Genomic DNA, 21,049 nt, shown 5'->3' on the forward strand with positions numbered 1-21,049 from the left:
TGTGTTAGTTTGCTGTAGCCAAGGACACGCTCCGTGCCCACTGGATCTGATGTAATAATATTAATACTGAGAATGTCTGCTGCCATGGATATGGTGGAAGAGGAGATGCTGTTGTCTAGTGTTGAGAAGGGCAGTGGTGTTGAGGGAAGTGTTGAGGAGGGCAGTGTTGAGGAAGGAGAAGAGCCTCCTCATGATCAGAGTGCACCTAGAGTGTTGAGTCGGTGGAGATGGTGGCCTCTGGTGGAGCTCATAGCTCTTATCAAACTAGCCCTACCCACTGTGAGTGAGTGTACCTCTACCACACACACACACACACGCACGCATGCACGCACACACACACACACACACACACACACAGGTCTTGATGCTGTTCTTCCAACAGTTTGTGTACAGCACTGCCATCCTCTTTGCTGGTCACATCTCTGGCTCCTCCAGAGAGTTGGACGCAGTCTGTAAGTCTCCCCCCCCCACACAGTCTCATGGGCCATACTTAAAAACCAATACTACGTATGATGATGGGTTTTTGTGTCGCAGTGGAATTTAGTAATTGCATCCTGTCATGTACAGCAATGTTGCCATACAAAACCCACAGTCTTTCCACAGAAGAAGTACACACAAACGCACACGCACACGCACACGCACACACACACACACACACACACACACACACACACACACACACACACACACACACACAGCTCTGGCTATATCTGTGAGCAATGTGACTGGGTTTGTAGTGATCATTGGTCTCTCCTCAGCAGCTGATACTCTGTGTCCCCAGGTAGGAAGGTGTTGTCATGCTCACTCTCTGTGTGTCAGGTATATCCTGTACAGAGCTTTGGGGCCAAGAACTACAAGAGAGTAGGGGAGGTCTACCAACAAGGTACGCTCTGAGTTAGCCACACCCCCTTTACCCCCCCCATACAGGCCTCATGATACTGGCCATTGCAGTCCTCCCAGTAGCAGCTCTATGGATAAACTCAGAGTCTTTGTTCCTCCTCCTACAACAACCCCCCTGTGTTGTTCCATTGGCTAGTCAGTTCCTCAGAGTCTTCATTCTCATGTTACCTGTGAGACCCCCCACATAGCAGTCTCATGCTCTAACCTTCTACCCCCCACAGCCTCTCATTGTCATGACGATGACACAGCGCTACCTCCAGGCTCAGAGTGTAGTGTGGGTGTTCACACTCACTGGTCTATTATTCAACCTCCTCACAGCAGCACTCTGCGCTCTCTTTCTTTATGGCCTCCACTTGGACGTTTAGTGAGTCTCTGTATGCTGCAGGCATTGTCCTGCCCCCCCCCCACTCTCATTCTCCTGCCCCCCCACTCTCATTCTCCTGCCCCCCCCCCCACTCTCATTCTCCTGGCGTCTCCAGTCCAAATCTCCATTTCGACGAGATCGGTTTCTCCTCGCTCATTGTCGTCGAGGCTAAATGTACTATGGAACTCTGCCCCCCCCCACTCTCATTGTCCTGCCCCGCCCCACTCTCATTCTCCTTTCCCCCGCCCCACTCTCATTCTCCTGCCCCCCCCCACTCTCATTGTCCTGCCCCGCCCCACTCTCATTCTCCTTTCCCCCGCCCCACTCTCATTCTCCTGCCCCCCCCACTCTCATTCTCCTGCCCCGCCCCACTCTCATTGTCCTGCCCCGCCCCACTCTCATTGTCCTGCCCCGCCCCACTCTCATTCTCCTGCCCCCCCCCCACTCTCATTCTCCTGCCCCCCCCCCCCACTCTCATTCTCCTGCCCCGCCCCACTCTCATTGTCCTGCCCCCCCCCACTCTCATTCTCCTGCCCCGCCCCACTCTCATTGTCCTGCCCCCCCCCCACTCTCATTGTCCTGCCCCGCCCCACTCTCATTGTCCTGCCCCCCCCACTCTCATTCTCCTGCCCCCCCCCACTCTCATTGTCCTGCCCCCCCCCCACTCTCATTCTCCTGCCCCCCCACTCTCATTGTCCTGCCCCCCCCCCACTCTCATTCTCCTGCCCCGCCCCACTCTCATTGTCCTGCCCCCCCCCACTCTCATTCTCCTGCCCCCCGCCCCACTCTCATTCTCCTGCCCCGCCCCACTCTCATTGTCCTGCCCCCCCACTCTCATTGTCCTGCCCCCCCCCACTCTCATTGTCTTTCCCCCCCCACTCTCATTGTCCTGCCCCCCCCACTCTCATTGTCCTGCCCCCCCCCCACTCTCATTGTCCTGCCCCCCCCACTCTCATTGTCCTGCCCCCCCCCACTCTCATTGTCCTGCCCCCCCCCCACACTCTCCCTACTGGATCGTGTGTAGCTATATTGTTGTATTTCCCTCCAGCTATATTGCCGTGGCAATGGTTGTGGCGGCCTACCTAGCAACAGGGTTTCTGGTAATGTATATAAAGGTTCGTGGACTACACAAGCTGACGTGGGGAGGATGGAGCTTCAAGAGTCTGGACAATTGGTGGTTGTTCTTGAAACTGGGTCTACCTGGTTTCCTCATGGTAGCCTTTGAATGGTGGACCTTTGAGATCAGTGTATTAGTGAGTGGTTCACTGGGAGAGACTGCTCTAGGGGTCAACACCATACTACTGCAATTACTCACTCTAATGTTCATGGTTAGTCACGCACCCACACCACTACCTCCCTCTATGTGTTCATGGTTAGTCACGCACCCACCCCACTACCTCCCTCTATGTGTTCATGGTTAGTCACGCACCCACACCACTACCTCCCTCTATGTGTTCATGGTTAGTCACGCACCCACCCCACTACCTCCCTCTATGTGTTCATGGTTAGTCACGCACCCACCCCACTACCTCCCTCTATGTGTTCATGGTTAGTCACGCACCCACACCACTACCTCCCTCTATGTGTTCATGGTTAGTCACGCACCCACCCCACTACCTCCCTCTATGTGTTCATGGTTAGTCATGCACCCACACCACTACCTCCCTCTATGTGTTCATGGTTAGTCACGCACCCACCCCACTACCTCCCTCTATGTACACCTCTAGTTTCCCCTGGGTACTGGGACCGCTGTCAGTGTCAGAGTAGGCAATGCGTTGGGTGCTGGAAACTCACTGGGAGCCAAGAGAGCCTCCTATGTTGCCCTCTTCCTACAAGGTGGGCACACTCATACACTGTGTGTGTATGCGTGTGTATCTATTTTGGTTTGGCCCCAATAAAATAAGCTTACATGTAGACTAGAGAACGATGAATGGGTGTGGCTTAGTTAAATGCAAGCTTCGCTAGAATTGTAATGATTCTCATCGGGCAATCTAGTTGTGGTTTTGCACATGTGTTGTGTATTCACCTCCCCCCTCCCCAGTGTTCATAGTGTCCTTGCTGGCCACTGTCCTGGGCCTGTGTCACAATGTGGTTGGTAGAATATTTACAGAAGATGAGTAAGTCAACCAATCAACCAACCAACTAGTGTGCTAATGATCGATTGCTGTCCCTTATTTAGAGATGTTATCAGAGAGACCAGCTACACTCTGTATGCTGCTTTAGTGCTCATCTTCTTTGACCAAATTCAAGTGAGTACATAGTGATACCCACACACTCCACCCACCACACACACACTCCACCCACCACACACACACATGCACACTACTAGTATTTATTTTGGCCTGGTGCTAATTCTAAGAACCAAAATTTGATTGTTTTGTGCTTGCCACCTAGAAGAACCACATAGACCCATCCCCACTATCAGCTACTATACTGTAGCAGTGCACTTGCAACAGAGAATTGCCTAACAGCAAACCACGATAATATTTTAATGTAGATAGTAATTTCTTAGCCTAAAACCCATAGGCTGTATGATTATAAAGATCTCTGCACACAGAAACCGGGCGACAACCCAACTTACCCTTTTTGGTAGATTAGATTCTGTCTTTTTTTGTTCTCAGATATGTGCTAGAATTATTCATTTTGTAGAATCAGAAGTGGCCGAAATAACTACGCTAAATATAATTTTCCCTTTCAGTTTTGGCCCTGTAATATAATCTAAATTGTGGTTTTGCTGTTTGCAATTCTCTGTTGCAAGTGCACTACAATCCACAAAACCTAGTCCAGACAGTACAGCCTGTACCTTAGCCTCCCTCAATGTCAGGTTTAAAATGCCATTTGTCAATTTTTATAGGTTACCCAATTCTACGGTGAGATAAGGCAGTTCCTCACAATTTATTTTTTTGTTTCAACCCCTCCAACACACCCACCCACACACACACACACACGCAGGGCACGATATCAGGAGTGTTCAGAGGAGCTGGCTTGCAAATCATGGCTGCCTGCATCAACTTCAGTGTGTTCTATCTGGTGGGTCTGCCCATTGGAGTGTGCCTGGCTCTACTCACTGACCTTGGTACTCTGGGCATGTGGATTGGTTTGAGTATAGCCAGCGTCACTCAGGTAGGTCGTATTTTGTGTACTAGCTAACTTCTCATGTGTCACTCTGCTCTGTATGCAGGCTTGTGTGTTCATTGGTATCCTGTTCTCTCTCAACTGGGACAAGCTGGCAGCCAAGGTAGCATAGTGTGTGTGTGGGGGGGGGAGGGGAGTAAGCACAAGGCTAACTGGGTTGAATTGAACCGCGCTCGCTGAAGCATACCGTTTTGACTCAAATGGAATATTTATTTTATGAAGGACGTGTGTGTGTGTGTATATGTTCATCCTTACAGGCTGTTAAGAATGCTGCAATGTCTGTACACCGTGTGACTAACCACACAGCTAATGAGAGTGGTGAGTGAGCATCCCTTGATTCACCATGCAGCACCTGTATATACAGGAGACAACACTAGTGCCAGTGGAGGAGACCTAGTGGAACTCGTGTCCTACAAGGAAGCTCAACACCCGCTCATCTCAGAGACAGAAACAGAGACTCATGTTTCAGAAACACCTTCAACTCTGACATCTTCAACAGAGGACCTTGTAGAGCAGGAATCAGACCCCCTGGAGAGTGTACCCCCCACAAGGCGGCTACATCTCTTGTTGTGTAGAGGTGGTATCGTATTGGTGGGTGTGTGCCTAGTGGTTCTGAGTGGTGTCCTGGCTGGAGTATTCAGACATGATCAGTTGGAGGCTATGTGTGACACTAACTGCACCTGCTTGACTAATGTCAGTGTGTCTTGTGTGTGCTCCACTATAGCCAGCTCTGTACCACATGCTATCATTGCTCCTACACCATATCCACTCTGAGTTGGTTTTGCTATCACCATTATTTATTAATTTATTGATGCTGATTAATTTTATATTACATTTTTAATAATAACATTTTGTCTGCGAAGGATAATAATTCTTACTAGTAAGACTCAATCACACGATAATAGTAGCATGAATAAATGTCTAGTGTAACTATAGCAACAGTTCAGCTAGTGTGATGGTGATCGAGACCTTCCTCTACGATCATCAGGTGATCTCGAGCGTCTGTCATGTGATAGAGGGGGAGAGCGTCTGTCATGTGACCCATACTGCCTGTCATATGACCCTGTTGGTCTTTTCCCAGAGTCTCTCTCATTCGATCGTGATCTCCTCCGATAATCTATGCAGGGCATGATGGTTGTCATGGGAACCATGTGGTGCCACTATTGTACTGACCTCTGCGAGGAGGGGAACGTCTTCTGTCGTCGTCATAGTGACTATCGCCATGGTGATTATCGTCCCGGCGATACTTGTACTGTTGGATATGGTATAAGCCTGCACGTACTAACTCTACGTCCTTACCTTGGGTCCTCTTGCCCACTCCACCACTATCCTAGATCCCATCATGTCTCGGCCATGCTCACCATCTATAGCATCCTGTGTACGTGTGCATGGGAACACTAGCTAGCTCTAGTGGGGGCACACACAATCATCTCCCTATGGCAAGGGGTCATGCACACTGTACTGTACCTCAGCGTCTCGTTTATCTTCATATTCGATAAACCCATAGCCTGGGGGAGGGGGTGACATGGACGGAGGGAATATCTCACTAGCTCACACTATTAACTCACTCATCTTGAGGCCTGCAGTGGAACACATGCACTCAATCACACTGCCCTAGTATAATAGGCTAGTAGGTACTCACCTGTCTTGATGTCGCATCTGAGCATCTTGCCGTAGCGGTAGAAGATGTCCTCCAAGTCCTTCTCCTGACAAGATCGCGGCAGGCGCCCTACAAAGAGTTGATTCTGCGAGTTGTGAGACATCTTGATGTATACGTGTATAGTCGAGTCTAGTCAGCCACGTGGTAGGTACAGGTACGGTGGGCTGTACACAGTAGATCTACAGGTGGGTGGATCAGGTTAAAGGTGTCCAACTACACAAAAGGTAAGGCCTGTGTCTTGTGTGTATGTACTGTCATGACTGCCTATATTCACAGGAGGCTGAGAGATGAGTGTCAACAGTGATGAGGTCAACTTCCTAGTGTATCGATACCTGCTCGAGTCAGGCTTTACACACAGTGCATTCACCTTCGCACTAGAGAGCCATATTCATCAGAGTAGCATCAATGGTAGCAGTGTACCTCCAGGGGCCCTAATATCAGTCCTACAGAAAGGCCTCCAATACATAGAGGCAGAGACTAGCCTATCGGAGGTGGGTCCAGCTCTATCCCCTGCTCTCATTACGTGTGTGTGTGTGTGTGTGTGTGTGTGTAGGATGGCGGTGTGCTGGATGGCAAGAGTGGACTGTCTCTGGTGGATGCAGTAGTACACAGTAGCAGTAGCCTAGTTACCAGAGCCTCACAGACCAGACTGGATGACCAGCAGCACGGGGGAAAGTTGACTGGAGGTCAGTATTGCTATATAGTAAGAATTTTAACCTTGCATTATTTACATGTAGCAGTTTTCGTAGCCATCTTTGGGAGCCCGTAATTTGTGCCAGATTGTCCAATTTCAATGCATTCAACTTCAAACTGATGCATTCAATAGCTCTCAGAATTACCTTTCCAATGTGCTTGATACCAAGCCACTAAATGTCTGTGTGTGTTCAGACTCTAAAGTGGTAGATCCCACCAAGGTGACCGTCTTGCGTGGCCACTCATCAGAAGTGTTCACTTGTGCCTGGAGTCCAGTGGCCAACATCATCGTATCAGGGTGAGCATGTACTGTGTGTGTGCGTGCGTGCGTGCGTGCGTGCGTGCGGTGTGTCATCGTATCTGTTGTAGGTCAGGTGACTCTACTGCACGGCTATGGCGTCTCCATGACGATGCTGTACATGACCCCCCTATGGTCCTCCCACACGAACCAGTGGGTGCAGTGGGCACAGAGGTCAACAGAGACGTCACCACTGTACATTGGAATGTAGGTTCACTAGCAGTATACCATGCAATGCTATATACCTAGCTACCATGCAGTGTGAAGGCAGTCTGTTAGCCACTGGTTCTTATGATGGAGTGGCTAGACTATGGAGTCCTGATGGATCTCTGAGGGCATCACTCATACATCACTCAGGACCCATCTTTGCTCTCAAGTGGAACCCTCGTGGGACTTATATAGTAACCGGTGGTGTGGACAAGACTGCTATTGTGTGGGATGTGGGGAGTGGGGAGGTCAGACAACAGTTCTCCTTCCATCGTGCTCCTACTCTAGATGTGGACTGGCAGAATAACAACACATTTGCTTCTTGTTCCACTGACAAACTCATCCATGTGTGTAGAGTTGGCAATGACAAGCCAATCAGGACATTGCAGGGACACAAGGTGACAATAGACACTGTCTTTGATCTCCATAGCTGCTGTATTGTTAGTTTACATGTATGTGTGCGAGAGATTGCCTAACCTCTCCCTGGTACCCACCCTCGTCCATGTAGAGTGGAGTGAATGCAGTTCGTTGGGACCCCTCGGGTAGTCTCTTAGCCTCATGCTCTGATGATCACACAGCTAAAGTGTGGTCTTTGAAACAAGACTCGTGGATACATGATCTTAAAGAGCACTCTGGAGATATCTACACTCTCCAATGGAGTCCCACTGGCCCTGGGTCTCCTAACCCTTCAACAACTCCACTACTAGCCACGTGAGTAACAACTGGGCTCTGGTAAAGGGTCATCACTTGTAGTTGTGCAGAGCCTCCTTTGACTCCACTATTCGTCTGTGGGAGATGGAGAGAGGAACTTGTCTACACACACTACGCAAGCACATGGACCCGGTTTATTCTGTAGCCTTTAGTCCTGATGGCAAGTTGCTGGCTAGTGGATCATTTGACAAGTATGTGTATATCTGGTCCACTCTGGATGGTTCTGTGGTGAGACAATACAAGTCCTCCAGTGGTATATTCGAGGTGTGTTGGAGTCGTGATGGAGGGAAACTGGCAGCTTGCTTCTCCAACAATACAGTGAGTAGTGTGTAGACTAGTCCAGTACTGCAGTGGGGATTGCAGTGAAACACAATAAGTTTGGCCCTAATAAAGCAAGCTTACATATGATATACGTAGCAATTTTCTTTTGCAACTGCACTGCAACTTGTGTGTGTGTGTGTGTGTGTGTGTGTGTGTGTGTGTGTGTGTGTGTGTGTGTGTGTGTGTGTGTGTGTGTGTGTGTGTGTGTGTGTGTGTGTGTGTGTGTGTGTGTGTGTGTGTGTGTGTGTGTGTGTGTGTGTGTGTGTGTGTGTGTGTGTGTGTGTGTGTGTGTGTGTGTGTGTGTGTGTGTGTGTGTGTGTGTGTGTGTGTGTGTGTGTGTGTGTGTGTGTGTGTGTGTGTGTGTGTGTGTGTGTGTGTGTGTGTGTGTGTGTGTGTGTGTGTGTGTGTGTGTGTGTGGTGTGTGTGTGTGTGTGTGTGGTGTGTGTGTGTGTGTGTGTGTGTGTGTGTGTGTGTGTGTGTGTGTGTGTGTGTGTGTGTGTGTGTGTGTTGTCATTCATGCACTAGCTCCTGTGTGTATGTGTGTAATTAAGAGTTCCTTGGTATTATGACGTATCTGTATGGAAACCGGGCGACGACCTAAACCCTCAGATCTCTCCATCTAGTCTATATGATTACATGATAAACTCTCTCTCCACTACAGGTGTGTGTGTTGGACCTGAGGGGACTCTAAACAACTCTCTAGTGACATATTAACTCTAATATCACTGTATATAATTATACGATCATATTTGGATATAATGTTCATAATTCTTGCTCTTCAATTATGTTCATAATTAATACTAATAGTTAGGGAATTCCCCCAAATTGGGCACACAATTGCAAACGTAACAATTATATCAAAAATTAATTGGACTCCCAATTCTATACAAGAGTTAAATCATGGTATACGTAGCTATGTGGGGTCAGAGTTCATATGGTAGCTATGTGGGAGTTCAGAGTTCATGGGTGGTTAGAGCCATACAGTTGAGCTGGCATCATCAAACTGGAATAGCAAGAAGAGCAACATAGCACCGAGAAAGAAACCAGCCACTACCAGTGCAGGGCTCATGGACACACTCACCAGTTTAGCCTGCAAGCATGCAGAGGAGGGAGGGAGCAGTTAGTCTGTGTATACAAACAACCACAGTACTACTTACACTGAGGTTAAGGCCGTTAGTGTAATTGAGGAGAGAGTCGAGGTCAAGTTGTGGAGTGTCCTTGTAGCTGTAGGGTCGTGAGCGCACTTCAGACACAGACTTCTTGAGTTTAGTACAACCCTTGGTTACTCTAGCAGCCTGCATTGCATGCATGAGGAGGATCACACACACACACACAGTGGGGGGGGGGGGGGGGGGAGTGAGACACAGTACAGAGAGTGGGGGGGGAGTAAAACACGGTACAGAGAGTGGGGGGGGGGGGGAGTGAGACACAGTACAGAGAGTGGGGGGGGGGGGGGAGTAAGACACAGTACAGAGAGTGGGGGGGAGGGAGATTAAGACACAGTACAGAGAGTGGGGGGGAGGAGTAAAACACAGTACAGAGAGTGGGGGGGGGAGTAAAACACAGTACAGTGAGTGGGAGGGGGGGGAGTAAGACACAGTACAGAGAGTGGGGGGAGGGAGTAAAACACAGTACAGAGAATGGGGTACCTGCACGAGAGGCAATGTGAGAATAAGTATCCATTGCAATGACGCCATTATCCCTAAGAGGCCAGCCTGAGGATGGTCTGACTCGTCAGTGCTATAGAACCCATACACAGCTGCAAGGGGCAAAGGTCATATAATTCAGAATGAAACCACAATCCAGCTTTATCACATCCCTAAATTCAATTAGCTAATCAACTGGTCTACATTGTATGGAAGAGGCAGCAAAGATGAAGAGGAGAAGTGAGGTGGCCCTAGCCAGGTGACTGTTGAGATGGCTCAGGAACTCGCGTCCATTGTGGATCTCCTGGAGATATGTAACTATACGCTAAGGTTAGAGATCACTCACCTTGACAGATTGGTCAATGTCCCACTCTCTAGACTTGACTCTCTCCCCAATACTCCAGAGAAGGTAGACGAGGAGTTGACACTGTATAGCATAGTTGACCACTACTGCAGTGTAGGCTATGTCCAGAGTAATGAACCCTCCCACTGTCAACACCACCAGTATCCAGCGAAACACCAGACTATAGGAGGAGGGGTGAGATGTGTAGGGATGGGGGGGACTCACTTGTTACCACCCAGTGGTTGGATGAGGTCAATGGTGGTGTCCTGAGCCAACAAGTGGAGAACATAAACTCGAACAATACTGTTAACCAGAGACAACACTATCCACAGTAGCCCCACAGCTATGAGCAGTCTACACAGTACACACCATGAGTACACTGCTTGTACGAACTGATAATGGGCCTTACTGTAGTGTGAGTGTGAGCCTCTTGTGAGAGTAAGGTCCATGTCTGTCAATATGTCCCAGGAACACCTACACAGGGGGGGGGGGGGGGTACAGCACACACACACACACAGACGGGGGGGGGGGATAGTGAGGCATCTCTTACTGTCTCTGTGAGTGTGGAGAGTTGCTCTGTATGGACCCAGCGGAATATATAGAGACCATATACAAATGCTGAGAGTAGGAGAAGGTCTGGGACAATGAAGGTTGTGAGCAAGTGGCTCTTGCATGAGATATTGTAATGCCCAACAGACAAGTTATCATGGTGATGGAATATCAGCCGCAGAGAAGAAGGTACCTATGGACAAGGGAGGGTGTGGGGGAGAGACTATGAGAGGGGGTGTGGCTTACAGAGTCGCGTCTGAAGCAGCTCAGAACTTGAGTGACACAAGAGATGACAATAAGGAGACACACAAACGATGGCCACACTACATTGACAGCAGAGAGCCACTTGGGAGGTTGGAGGTCATAACGTTTGGGATGGAATCTTCGCCAGCCAATCTGTGTGTGTGTGTGTGTGTGTGTGTGTGTGTGTGTGTGTGTGTGTGTGTGTGTGTGTGTGTGTGGGAGCACTCACTGCCTTGAGGAATGCAAGGTAAGGATGGAGCACAGTCTTCTTGCACGTGTCGAGAGCCTTGGCCGTGAGATCATCTCCAAACACATCATGCCCAAACATCGGGTGCTGCACAATACACAGGCTAATGGTGGCTAGTGTGTGCGTGTACACAGGCTAATGGTGGCTAATGTGAGTGTGTGTACACAGGCTAATGGTGGCTAGTGTGTGCGTGTACACAGGCTAATGGTGGCTAGTGTGTGCGTGTACACAGGCTAATGGTGGCTAGTGTGTGCGTGTACATACCTCTATATTAGTGAAGTCTCCACTGTGCTGCGCGGTGTTCATAGACTCCGTGTACCAGGTTTCACCACTAGTGCTAGTGGCCAGCAGACTAGCTCGTTGCGAGGGAAGGATGATGTCAATATCAGGCTCGCTGTGTACTGGGGGACCACGGACCATACTAGCAGCAAAGCCATGCATCTCTTGAGGCGGAGAGTCGGGAACAACAATCTCTGTCATTGCAGCAACTGTAGATAAATTTCTGTATACAATGCCATGTGTGCTTCTCCCTGTGACCTTTGTCCTATAATAATGCTGATTCAGCACAAGAGAGACCACTTCAGAGCCTCGACTCTAGCGCGGCCTAATTAGAGGCTGTCCTTAGATGACCTTTGTATTATACTCAGTAAATGGGCTCTTATTAGAATATTCTATAGATTATGTTTACAAGAAGAGTGGCCGCCGTTAGAAATGTCCCTATTGCCTCTTCACTGCACACAAGTGGCAGGTAAGCGCTCATACTAGCCACTCTCTCCACTCACCCCTCTCCTCCCTCCTATAGTGGTATGTGGTGTGCAGTCAGTACCAGAGGTTGGACCACTGTCTACCAGAGCAGCAAAGTATCACCAAGGCTATTTGTTGCCATCTCAACCATTGCTGGTCTGCAGTTTGCTTTCTGGGGATACCTCTCCTACTATGCACTCACTGAGCTGGATCATGTGGACAAAAGAACAACTTCCAAGAAACAATCAATTATGTCATCGTTTAAACTACGCGTTGTTGTGTCTCTGATATCACTGGGAGCTGGAGCCTTCTTTGCTGTGTCAGCGTTTATGTACCCTCTACGAGTGGTTCGTAGCTTCTCTGTTAACTCTGAGTCAATTCGCTTGGTGACTGCCACTCCATTGGGAGGATGCCGTCATGTACTAGCCCCCCTCAGTCATGTGACATGCTCCACATCTAGACTCACGGGCACCAAGAAAGGACTGTTTGGAGTCAAGATCCAAGGCCACTTGTTATACTACCTCCTAGATCACCAGGTGTTGGACACCTCTCCTCATGTGCGCCTCTTTGATAGACTTATTGCAACAAGGCAGACAATTATATAATAATTATATTTAACAATTTGTGGTCGACAAGTAAAAACATAAATTTTGTGTTCAGCAAACTATATACACTATCACTTTCTAATAACTAACTGTTGATAAGGATATCGATATTCTCTCTACAATGTTACAATGTTATTTGTCCTCTCATTCGTTCTCAACTCTACAAAAATAACAGTATCAGATTAGCACCTGATGAGTGAGAATATGAAGCGTGTTAGAGCCTCTTATAAATTGCATGTACACTACACAGCCTACACACTATATACACACACAGCCTACACACTACACACTACACATTACACACTACATACACACTACACTGCAGCCTACACACTACACACTATATACACACTACACACGGTACTTACTGAGCCTCCTGCAGCTGACTCATTTGCTGCGATGGTGGTGGAGTCTCGGACACAGTCACATTAAAGGGGCTGTTAGGAATGTGCTCTCCTGCCCAGAGGAGGCTCACAATATAAGCCCCAGTGTGTGTGGGGTGATACTCCGCAAGAATCTTGTCACTGTCCTCGCTGTCTCTTTGTAGGTGTATCTTGAAACCTCCTTTAGGACCCTGAACCTTGAAGCTCAGATATCCATGACCAGCTTCGACCACATTCACTTCAAAGCTTCCAGTCTCTCCCAGTGTCCCATCAGTGAGACCAGGACCCCCCACAGTTACCTTCTCTGGCCTGGGCGGGGGGTAGACTTTGACCTTGAACGGACTTTGATTTATCTCAAACCCATTGCATTGTACATGGATCATGTACTTGCCAACTTTGGGTGGAGTCACTGAACAAATGTACGCACCATCAGATCCTTTCTCAATCACACCCAGATACTTGATATGATCCTTGGTACTTGCAAACACTTCCAATATCTCGTACTCTGGTGCTGTAGTGAGCTCCTTGACTCCCACTTTGATAGGCTTGTCCAGGGTTCCCTCTGAGGGACGTTTGGGTATGGAGTAGCGATTAGGGTCACAGGCAAATATGTTGAATGGGCTTCCTGGAATGTGTTGTATGTCCCAGAACACAGAGATCTTGTATGGTCCAGTGAGACTGGGACAATAGGTGACGTCATATCGAGTATCACTAGCGGCAGTGACAAGAGAGTTGAGTAGGATGTCCCCTTCTCCTTGAGTCTCCCCCTCCACCTCAACACGCAGCTCACCAGGACCTCCATTCTCTGTGAAGACACTGAACTTGGCCCACTCATTCACACGGGATTGGCTCAAGCCTTTGCCACGAGCATAGCACAGAGAGGCGTCCGTTGAAAGAAGTTGGAATGGAGATCCAGATATGTGCTCAGATTCGTACTGGAGGCTCAGCTTATATTCTCCACCTTGCAGGGGCCTAAAGTCCACACTACATTGTTCATCCGAGCTCTGCCTGATGTTGACAGGTATGTCAAGAGCTGAGTTATGAGAGTCATGTACGCTAGCAGTCAGAGATCCATAACGGAAGGAGTAAGGTGGTCCAGATACATTGACGGCAATAACACCATCTTCAGAGGCTAGAGCGTGCACAGGGAAGTCAGAGACTGTGGGGGGCAGGATATTAGTGACTTCAAATGGTGAGCCTGTGATGTGCTGTTCGTCCCACAACACGTACACAAAGTACTTCTCTAGTTCAGGAGGGGACACAGTGCAAGTGTAGGATTGATTGTCTATATTCTTAGCAACTTCTCCGAGAATCTTCTGTTCTTGTTTTGAATGTATAGAGATGGTGAGTTTGTCTTCCTCCTCTACAATAGAGTCACATGACACGAGGAGTGCGGCTGGCTTGCCTTGGTAGGTCACAATCACAGGGTCCACTGAGAACTGCTCTGGCTTCAATGGTTGCAGACAGCTCACATCAAAAGGGCTTCCTGGAATATTGATATTGCCCCACTTGACAGTGATCCAGTACTTGCCAGGAAAGAATGGTTGATAGGAAACCTCGTAATGGTCGTCATTGACATTCGATATGTTTTGCTCTGTTCTCATTCCGTCTACTTCTTCTTCTGGATCGTCTCTCTCGATGGTGACTGATAGTTCTCCTGGTCCAGCGTCTGCCACATTGATCCTGAAGGTGTTCCAGCGACTACACCAAGAGAGGCCCAGACCCTCCCCCTCCACTGTACACAGGGACGCATCTCCCAGAGCTATCTTATAGGGAGAGCCATTGATATGTACCTCATCATAACGTACACTCATGAGATAGTTGAGGCCATCACTTGGGGAGAAGAGGACGTGATAGTGATGCTTAGACACACGCAGCACCTCAGAGGGTACATCACTCTTGGAGGCTATGCTCTTGACAGCAGCACTGATCTTGCCCTTGCCAGCTCCCTTGGTAGATATGCAGAATGAGACTTGCTTCTTTAGTTCTTGCTGGCACTCTGGTAATGTGTCTACCATCATGCACTTGGCTGCATCTCCACGGGACATGAACTGAACACGGAACGGGCTGCCCAGAATGTGGCTACCATCAAACTTGACTAGAATATCGTTCTTGCCTGGCTTCTTGGGAGTTATTTCTACCCAGTACGAGTTTTCTTCAGCAACGTGAGTAACTTGAACATCAGCAGCAGAGTGTGGTTTAGTTGTCACCTCCAAGTCTCCCTCTCCAAGGTCGTCACAATGCAGTTTGAACTTGTGAGCATTACCAACCATAAATTTCTCGTCCTCCAAATTGAGACCTGAAATGAGAGCACCGCCTTTGCTGCTTTTCTTGGATTTCTTTTTTTTTTCAGTTTGAGGGGGCGATTGTTCGGACCTCTGGAGAACGTTGACAGGAAATGGACTTCCAGGAATTCCTGCACCGCCAAATCGAATGTCCAAACTGGTGTCACCTAGAGACAGAAACAGACAACATTAATACTGATTGGTGTCACCTAGAGACAGCAACAGACAACATTAATACTGATTGTGCTAAGCGTAATAATTATACGAAACAGAACTTCAAATATCTACAGTCATGCCGCAGTGTACATGTTCACTAGTGCAGATACTGACTTTGATGATAATTTCTTATTTTCTGGAAAATACCATCATGGGCTATACACTGTTGGTGCAAATTTTCGCCAATTAAATATTACAGCTCAGGAAATTTTGGATTGAAACACACCATTTTAAAGGAAATTTTCTAAGCTTTCAGAAAATTCACAAATTTTTGACATTGGATCAACAGTACTCAAGTTATGGCTATTGAAAGATGTTCCACTACACCCCCACCCCCTCCGTTTAATTCAAATCTTTCAACTGCCATAAACTTGAATTCTGTGGATCCAAAGTCAAAAATTTTAGGATTTTCTGAAAGCTTACAAAAATACCTTTCAAATGGTATCATCAGAGTTCATATTTGAGAGATAAAAGTATTTGCCAATTTAGCAGTACCATGGATTATATATAGCCCATGGTCTGAGGCCGAAAAATAACAAATTAGTGCCCGGACGAAATTTTGGATTGAAACACACCATTTTAAAGGAAATTTTCTAAGCTTTCAGAAAATCCACAAATTTTTGACATTGGATCAACAGTACTCAAGTTATGGCTGTTGAAAGATGTTCAACTACACACCCACCCCCTCCGTTTAATCTAAATCTTTCAGCTGCCATAACTTGAATTCTGTGGATCCAAAGTCAAATATTTTAGGATTTTCTGAAAGCTTACAAAAATACCTTTCAAATGGTATCATCAAAGTTCATATTTGAGAGATAAAAGTATTTGCCAATTTAGCAGTACCATGGATTATAGCCCATGGTCCGAGGCCGAAAAATGACAAATTAGGGCCCGGACGAAATTTTGGATTGAAACACACCATTTTAAAGGAAATTTTCTAAGCTTTCAGAAAATCCACAAATTTTTGACATTGGATCAACAGTACTCAAGTTATGGCTGTTGAAAGATGTTCAACTACGCCCCCACCCCCTCCGTTTATTCAAATCTTTCAGCTGCCATAACTTGAATTCTGTGGATCCAAAGTCAAAAATTTTAGGATTAATAACTTTAGTTCTGTTGGTCCAATAAATGATTTTTGAAAGTTTATTAAAATTGTCTTAACCTAAATATCATGGGCTATATCGTATAGCTTGTACTTTGAAAGGATGGTCAATACTGATGACTCATCATTCGGTTGGTTGCTATAGCTACTTACAAGTGCTTATTCGTGAGTATTGTTTACTTGCTTAATGCAATTAGTGGTCATGGCTGACTACATTTAAACTTAATAAGGTTGCATATCAACCATGCATCAGAGGAGGTCCGACACGCATGCCTTGATTTAGCAATTAGCCTCAGCAATAACGTTGAGCGTGGGCAGAATTACGTGTCGAACCTCCTCTGTGCATGCATACATACATACCTGCAGATTATGCACATGCATACATACCTGCAGACTCTGGTGTGAACACAGCCGAGTAGGTCCCATCCTTGTTGTCCCTGAGATAGACTGACCTCACATCAGCGTCTCGTGTAGTGAGGGCAGAGTCTCCACTGTACATAGAGCCAAGAGGGGCCACGGTGATGTCACCATATCCAGCATCTTTAGCATCAATGACAAACTCCATTGGCTGTCCCACTTTCGCCTCGTCTACTAGTCCACTGATCTTGATGGCCTCAGGATTACTAGAGTCAACACAGCGTATGATGAAGGGACTGTGAGGTATTGGTTTGTCCTTGGTAGACACGTGCAATAGGTACACTCCAGGTTCAGATGGCTGGAAGATTAGTTTGTAGTCACCACTCGCTATTTTATCCATATTGACTTTAAGTTGAGCTCCACCACGTCTTGAGATAGCGTAGGCCTTGAGGTGTTTGCGCTTGTACACAGTCTTGAGGTTAACTATGACAGGGCTACCTAGAGCAGACACTTGTGGTGTGATGACTGCTAGGGAGAGTGGTGATCCAGGTATTGGCTCTCCTGCCCATAGCACCTCCATTGTCAGGTCTCCATCTTGTGTTGGTGTATATCTCACAGTGTGCTCACTCTCAGAGCTTGCCATCACTTGAGGACCTATCGTGTCATTACTAGAGGTCGCTTTGTTAGGGCCGGTATCCACGGTAACAGTGAGCGTCCCTTTCCCAGCGTTGGCTGTACTCACATGAAATGTTATCTCTTCGTCCGTGAGAATGAGGTCAGAGGTCAACGGGGCACCTTGAATAATGCAGTTGTTAGGTTGAGGGTGGTCCTTTGAAATGAGGTCCAATTTGAAGGGAGATCCTTTGATTGGTTTATCAGACCATAGTACGTGTATATTGTACACATCTTCATCGGGTGGTGTGAATGAGATTTGGTAGTCATGTTTGGCTGTTTGGTCCACTTGTATTGGTATGTCACCATGTGTGTGTGCATGGCAGGTAGCAGTCATGATCCCTTGTCCAGCCTGGGTGGTGTTAAACCCAATGGATATGGGGCAGCCAGTTTCCAGAGCACCTGAAGGTGGACTGCTTAGTTCCACTTTTGCTGCAACAGGGGGTTGGGGGTAAAGGTCAATCCGCAGAGGTGAACCCACTACTTCAGTACCGTCAAATGCCACTGATAAATAGTACATGTCTTCAATAGCTGGAGTGAATGAGATTTCCGTGTGGTCGTCCAGTTGAGATACAGTCACATCTACTGCACCACTATTGGTGCCAGTACAGTGTGCCTCTAATTGTCCATTTCCTGCTTTGCTTGAGTCCAGAGTGACTAGTACAGGTGTTCCTGGCCCCTCCACTACAGGAATACTCAGTTTGATAGTCTCGGGATGGATGAGGCTGTCGAGAGGCAGTTGGAATGGTGAGCCAGATACCTCCTCTTTGCTGAACATAACTCTTACAGAAAACGTTTCGCTCTGCATTGGAATAAAAGAGACCTTTTGCCTAGCTGGATCAGAAGTGTCGACAGTGACTGGAGTAGGGCCAGAGAGATTTCCAACTGCCTCCACACTTAGTTCCCCTTGTCCAGCGTGGGAGACATCAAAGGATAGAATAACTGGTATGCCCACTTTACGAGGGAGTACAGTGTTGAGGTGTTGCACAGCTTGTGGGCTAGGGGGTGCCAGACTGCAAGAGAATGGAGATCCAGTTACAGACAATCCACCAACAGTCAGAGAGAGGCTGTATTCATCAGGATGCACTGTCTCAATGCTCACTCGATATATGCCGTTTTCTAAATCCTCATTGACAGTTTCCAAAGCTCCTAGGTTGAGTCCACTAGCAGAGCTCTGTATCATGGAAAGGTTGCCTCCAGGCAGTGCAAGGTCCACCCACATCATCTGCCCTGTCCCATACTCACTGGGCCGATGCACATTGTCCACAGTCACTTTGAGAGTAGACCCATGAAGTTGAAGGAGGTAGCTAGATCGGCGGAGGAGGTTTAGGTGAGGATCTGCAAACTGTTGAGCAGTAAGTGTTTTGTTAGCTCCCAATAGAGTATCTGCAGCGTCCAGTGCAGCTTGGCAATTCTCAATACATTGGCTACTATCAAATTGTTCATAGTCAGTAAAAACTCCAGAGGAGAGAGAGTTAACGAGGGCACCTAGAGCTGTGCCATTTACCCAGTCCTTGCCCAGGTTGGTGACATCTACAGCCTCTGGGAGTTGTTGCTTGACCCACAGAAACAGAGCTTTGTGAAGGGATGACTTGGGGCTACTGAAATATGACAAGTAGGTCATGACACTACGTTCGTCTGGTCTGTCTACAGCAAGGTCTTGAGGGGACATCACTTGAGGAATAAAAAAATTGTCCTTAGCAAGTTTCATAGCGAGTGTGATATTCTCACGGCCAGATGTTGGGTCTATCGAGGAGAGATCAGGGACAAGTCCTGGTCGACAAGAATTGACTAATGCAAGGAGATTAACTCCGTCGCTCCAACAGGTGGTGAAATCAGTGATGTGTTTGTCTGGTAGTGCTGCATTGACCCAGTCCAATAGCAAGGCTCTCGAGTCATCATCCATTGTCTCACTCCAAGAGTAATGAGATATGACTAGCCACACAAGGTTTAGAATGTCCTTAATGCTGTGCTTGGTAATGTGGCTGGGATCTGCAGGAGACAGTGGCATGCATGTGTAAGGCTATTGAATTACTGTTGCTGATACTGTACATTCCTTATAGACCTGCAATATGGAACACTTAAGTTTACAAATTCCAAGAACTCAGTTCCACAGGGTGGTAACTTGGTGTATAAGGTTTCTAGTTACTCAACACATCAACACTGAGTCATATACACTTACAATGCTTTGGCTGGATTCACACCATAACGCAGTGTGTATGTGTGGGGGAGTGCATGGCTGGTACTATAACACAGTGTGTATGTGTGGGGGAGTGCCATGGCTGGTACTATAACACAGTGTGTATGTGTGGGGGAGTGCCATGGCTGGTACTATAACACAGTGTGTATGTGTGGGGGAGTGGGGGAGTGCATGGCTGGTACTATAACACAGTGTGTATGTGTGGGGGAGTGGGGGAGTGCCATGGCTGGTACTATAACACAGTGTGTATGTGTGGGGGAGTGGGGGAGTGCCATGGCTGGTACTATAACACAGTGTGTATGTGAGGGGGAGTGGGGGAGTGGCTGGTACTAGCCACAACACTTACTTGTATCAAGGATAGGTATTTTCTCCACTTCAGTCATGAATGTGAAGGCTGCACTGAGGTTTTGGCTACGATGAGACGCTTTAGTGGGTTTGCCAGGATGCCTGCAAAACAGCATAACCAAAATAATGTCAACTACCAAGGACTTATTAGGAATTCCTTTATCACTTGGAACACTTTACAAAGCTTGCATATGTGTGAATTCAGTGTTTCTGCCAATTGGACTACACAAAGATTGTTGCTATGCATATTCATTGTTGTTGGCAGCAGTTTCATTTACAACCCACCTTTCAGGAACTATCTTCCCACTCAGATTCTGCAGCAATTCAATGAGGATGGTTCCATCATCGAGGTCTTTGGCTAGATCAGTGATCTTGTGATCAGATACAGCTAGCTTGTCGTTGATCCAGTTGGTGAAGGTTCTCTTCTGCATAACCAACCATTCCTGGTCATCCGCTCCCCTCTTCTTCTTCTGAGGCATTTCTGCACTAGAAGCAAGCAAAACAAGTTCTATAGTTGCTCATGATAAACTATAAAACTCAACATGTATTGTATTTACAGATATAGAGCTATAGAGCTTGCATGTGTGCCTTGTATCAATGCAACTGAACATGACACATCTACAGCTATTTTACAAGCCATTCTAGATCTACTGTATTCATAAACATAAGAATTTAATACCTGCTTCTTTAGACAATAGACAGTCAGTCAGTGGCAGAAGTTTTGCAATATAATATTAATCTCCACATGCAAGCGCTAGGCTATAATCATAGTGTGGTCTAGTTGACCACACCTTAGGCAGCGATAATTCTGAGGCTCAGGAAT

At 47.4% G+C, this 21,049-nt stretch overlaps 6 protein-coding genes across 8 annotated transcripts; 3 read left to right on the forward strand and 3 right to left on the reverse strand.

Moving 5' to 3' along the window:
- Nucleotides 1-18: 18 nt before the first annotated feature.
- Nucleotides 19-5,261, forward strand: LOC135341891 (multidrug and toxin extrusion protein 1-like). Of its 2 annotated transcripts, none has more exons than XM_064538572.1 (14): nt 19-279; nt 359-452; nt 699-781; nt 835-883; nt 928-1,070; nt 1,122-1,264; nt 2,313-2,592; nt 2,992-3,100; nt 3,306-3,381; nt 3,444-3,513; nt 4,217-4,387; nt 4,446-4,502; nt 4,657-4,717; nt 4,764-5,261. In XM_064538572.1, the coding sequence occupies exons 1-14, from the start codon at nt 73-75 to the stop codon at nt 5,171-5,173; spliced, it is 1,953 nt and encodes a 650-aa protein (XP_064394642.1). In that variant the 5' UTR covers nt 19-72; the 3' UTR covers nt 5,174-5,261. The 2 variants fall into 2 exon arrangements, with proteins under 2 accessions (XP_064394642.1, XP_064394643.1); XM_064538573.1 differs by having other exon boundaries at nt 144-283.
- On the reverse strand, nt 5,249-6,174 carry LOC135341994 (probable splicing factor, arginine/serine-rich 5). Its single transcript, XM_064538688.1, has 6 exons — nt 6,042-6,174; nt 5,968-5,979; nt 5,867-5,907; nt 5,699-5,773; nt 5,573-5,651; nt 5,249-5,516 (listed from the first exon to the last, which is right to left on the reverse strand). Exons 1-6 carry the CDS (start codon nt 6,160-6,162, stop codon nt 5,347-5,349), a joined length of 498 nt encoding a protein of 165 aa, XP_064394758.1. The 5' UTR covers nt 6,163-6,174; the 3' UTR covers nt 5,249-5,346.
- Nucleotides 6,165-9,072, forward strand: LOC135341913 (F-box-like/WD repeat-containing protein TBL1X). The gene is made up of 9 exons (XM_064538597.1): nt 6,165-6,283; nt 6,336-6,550; nt 6,613-6,745; nt 6,948-7,050; nt 7,122-7,257; nt 7,311-7,655; nt 7,766-7,968; nt 8,019-8,286; nt 8,951-9,072. The coding sequence occupies exons 2-9, from the start codon at nt 6,347-6,349 to the stop codon at nt 8,978-8,980; spliced, it is 1,422 nt and encodes a 473-aa protein (XP_064394667.1). The 5' UTR covers nt 6,165-6,283; nt 6,336-6,346; the 3' UTR covers nt 8,981-9,072.
- LOC135341907 (uncharacterized) lies at nt 9,033-11,866 on the reverse strand. Its single transcript, XM_064538588.1, has 11 exons — nt 11,582-11,866; nt 11,300-11,404; nt 11,074-11,223; nt 10,829-11,020; nt 10,688-10,752; nt 10,504-10,632; nt 10,282-10,459; nt 10,140-10,239; nt 9,939-10,048; nt 9,447-9,584; nt 9,033-9,379 (listed from the first exon to the last, which is right to left on the reverse strand). The coding sequence occupies exons 1-11, from the start codon at nt 11,795-11,797 to the stop codon at nt 9,260-9,262; spliced, it is 1,503 nt and encodes a 500-aa protein (XP_064394658.1). The 5' UTR covers nt 11,798-11,866; the 3' UTR covers nt 9,033-9,259.
- A 162-nt stretch (nt 11,867-12,028) lies between these two features.
- Nucleotides 12,029-12,666, forward strand: LOC135341257 (uncharacterized). The gene is made up of 2 exons (XM_064537769.1): nt 12,029-12,065; nt 12,137-12,666. The coding sequence occupies exons 1-2, from the start codon at nt 12,029-12,031 to the stop codon at nt 12,664-12,666; spliced, it is 567 nt and encodes a 188-aa protein (XP_064393839.1).
- Nucleotides 12,654-21,049, reverse strand: LOC135341859 (filamin-B-like). Of its 2 annotated transcripts, none has more exons than XM_064538535.1 (6): nt 20,906-21,049; nt 20,512-20,712; nt 20,228-20,328; nt 17,040-19,673; nt 13,035-15,501; nt 12,654-12,826 (listed from the first exon to the last, which is right to left on the reverse strand). In XM_064538535.1, the coding sequence occupies exons 2-6, from the start codon at nt 20,703-20,705 to the stop codon at nt 12,811-12,813; spliced, it is 5,412 nt and encodes a 1,803-aa protein (XP_064394605.1). In that variant the 5' UTR covers nt 20,706-20,712; nt 20,906-21,049; the 3' UTR covers nt 12,654-12,810. The 2 variants fall into 2 exon arrangements, with proteins under 2 accessions (XP_064394605.1, XP_064394606.1); XM_064538536.1 differs by having other exon boundaries at nt 20,512-20,707; nt 20,906-21,038.

Source organism: Halichondria panicea, chromosome 9, assembly GCF_963675165.1.
Source record: "Halichondria panicea chromosome 9, odHalPani1.1, whole genome shotgun sequence".
In the NCBI taxonomy this organism is placed as follows: domain Eukaryota; kingdom Metazoa; phylum Porifera; class Demospongiae; order Suberitida; family Halichondriidae; genus Halichondria; species Halichondria panicea.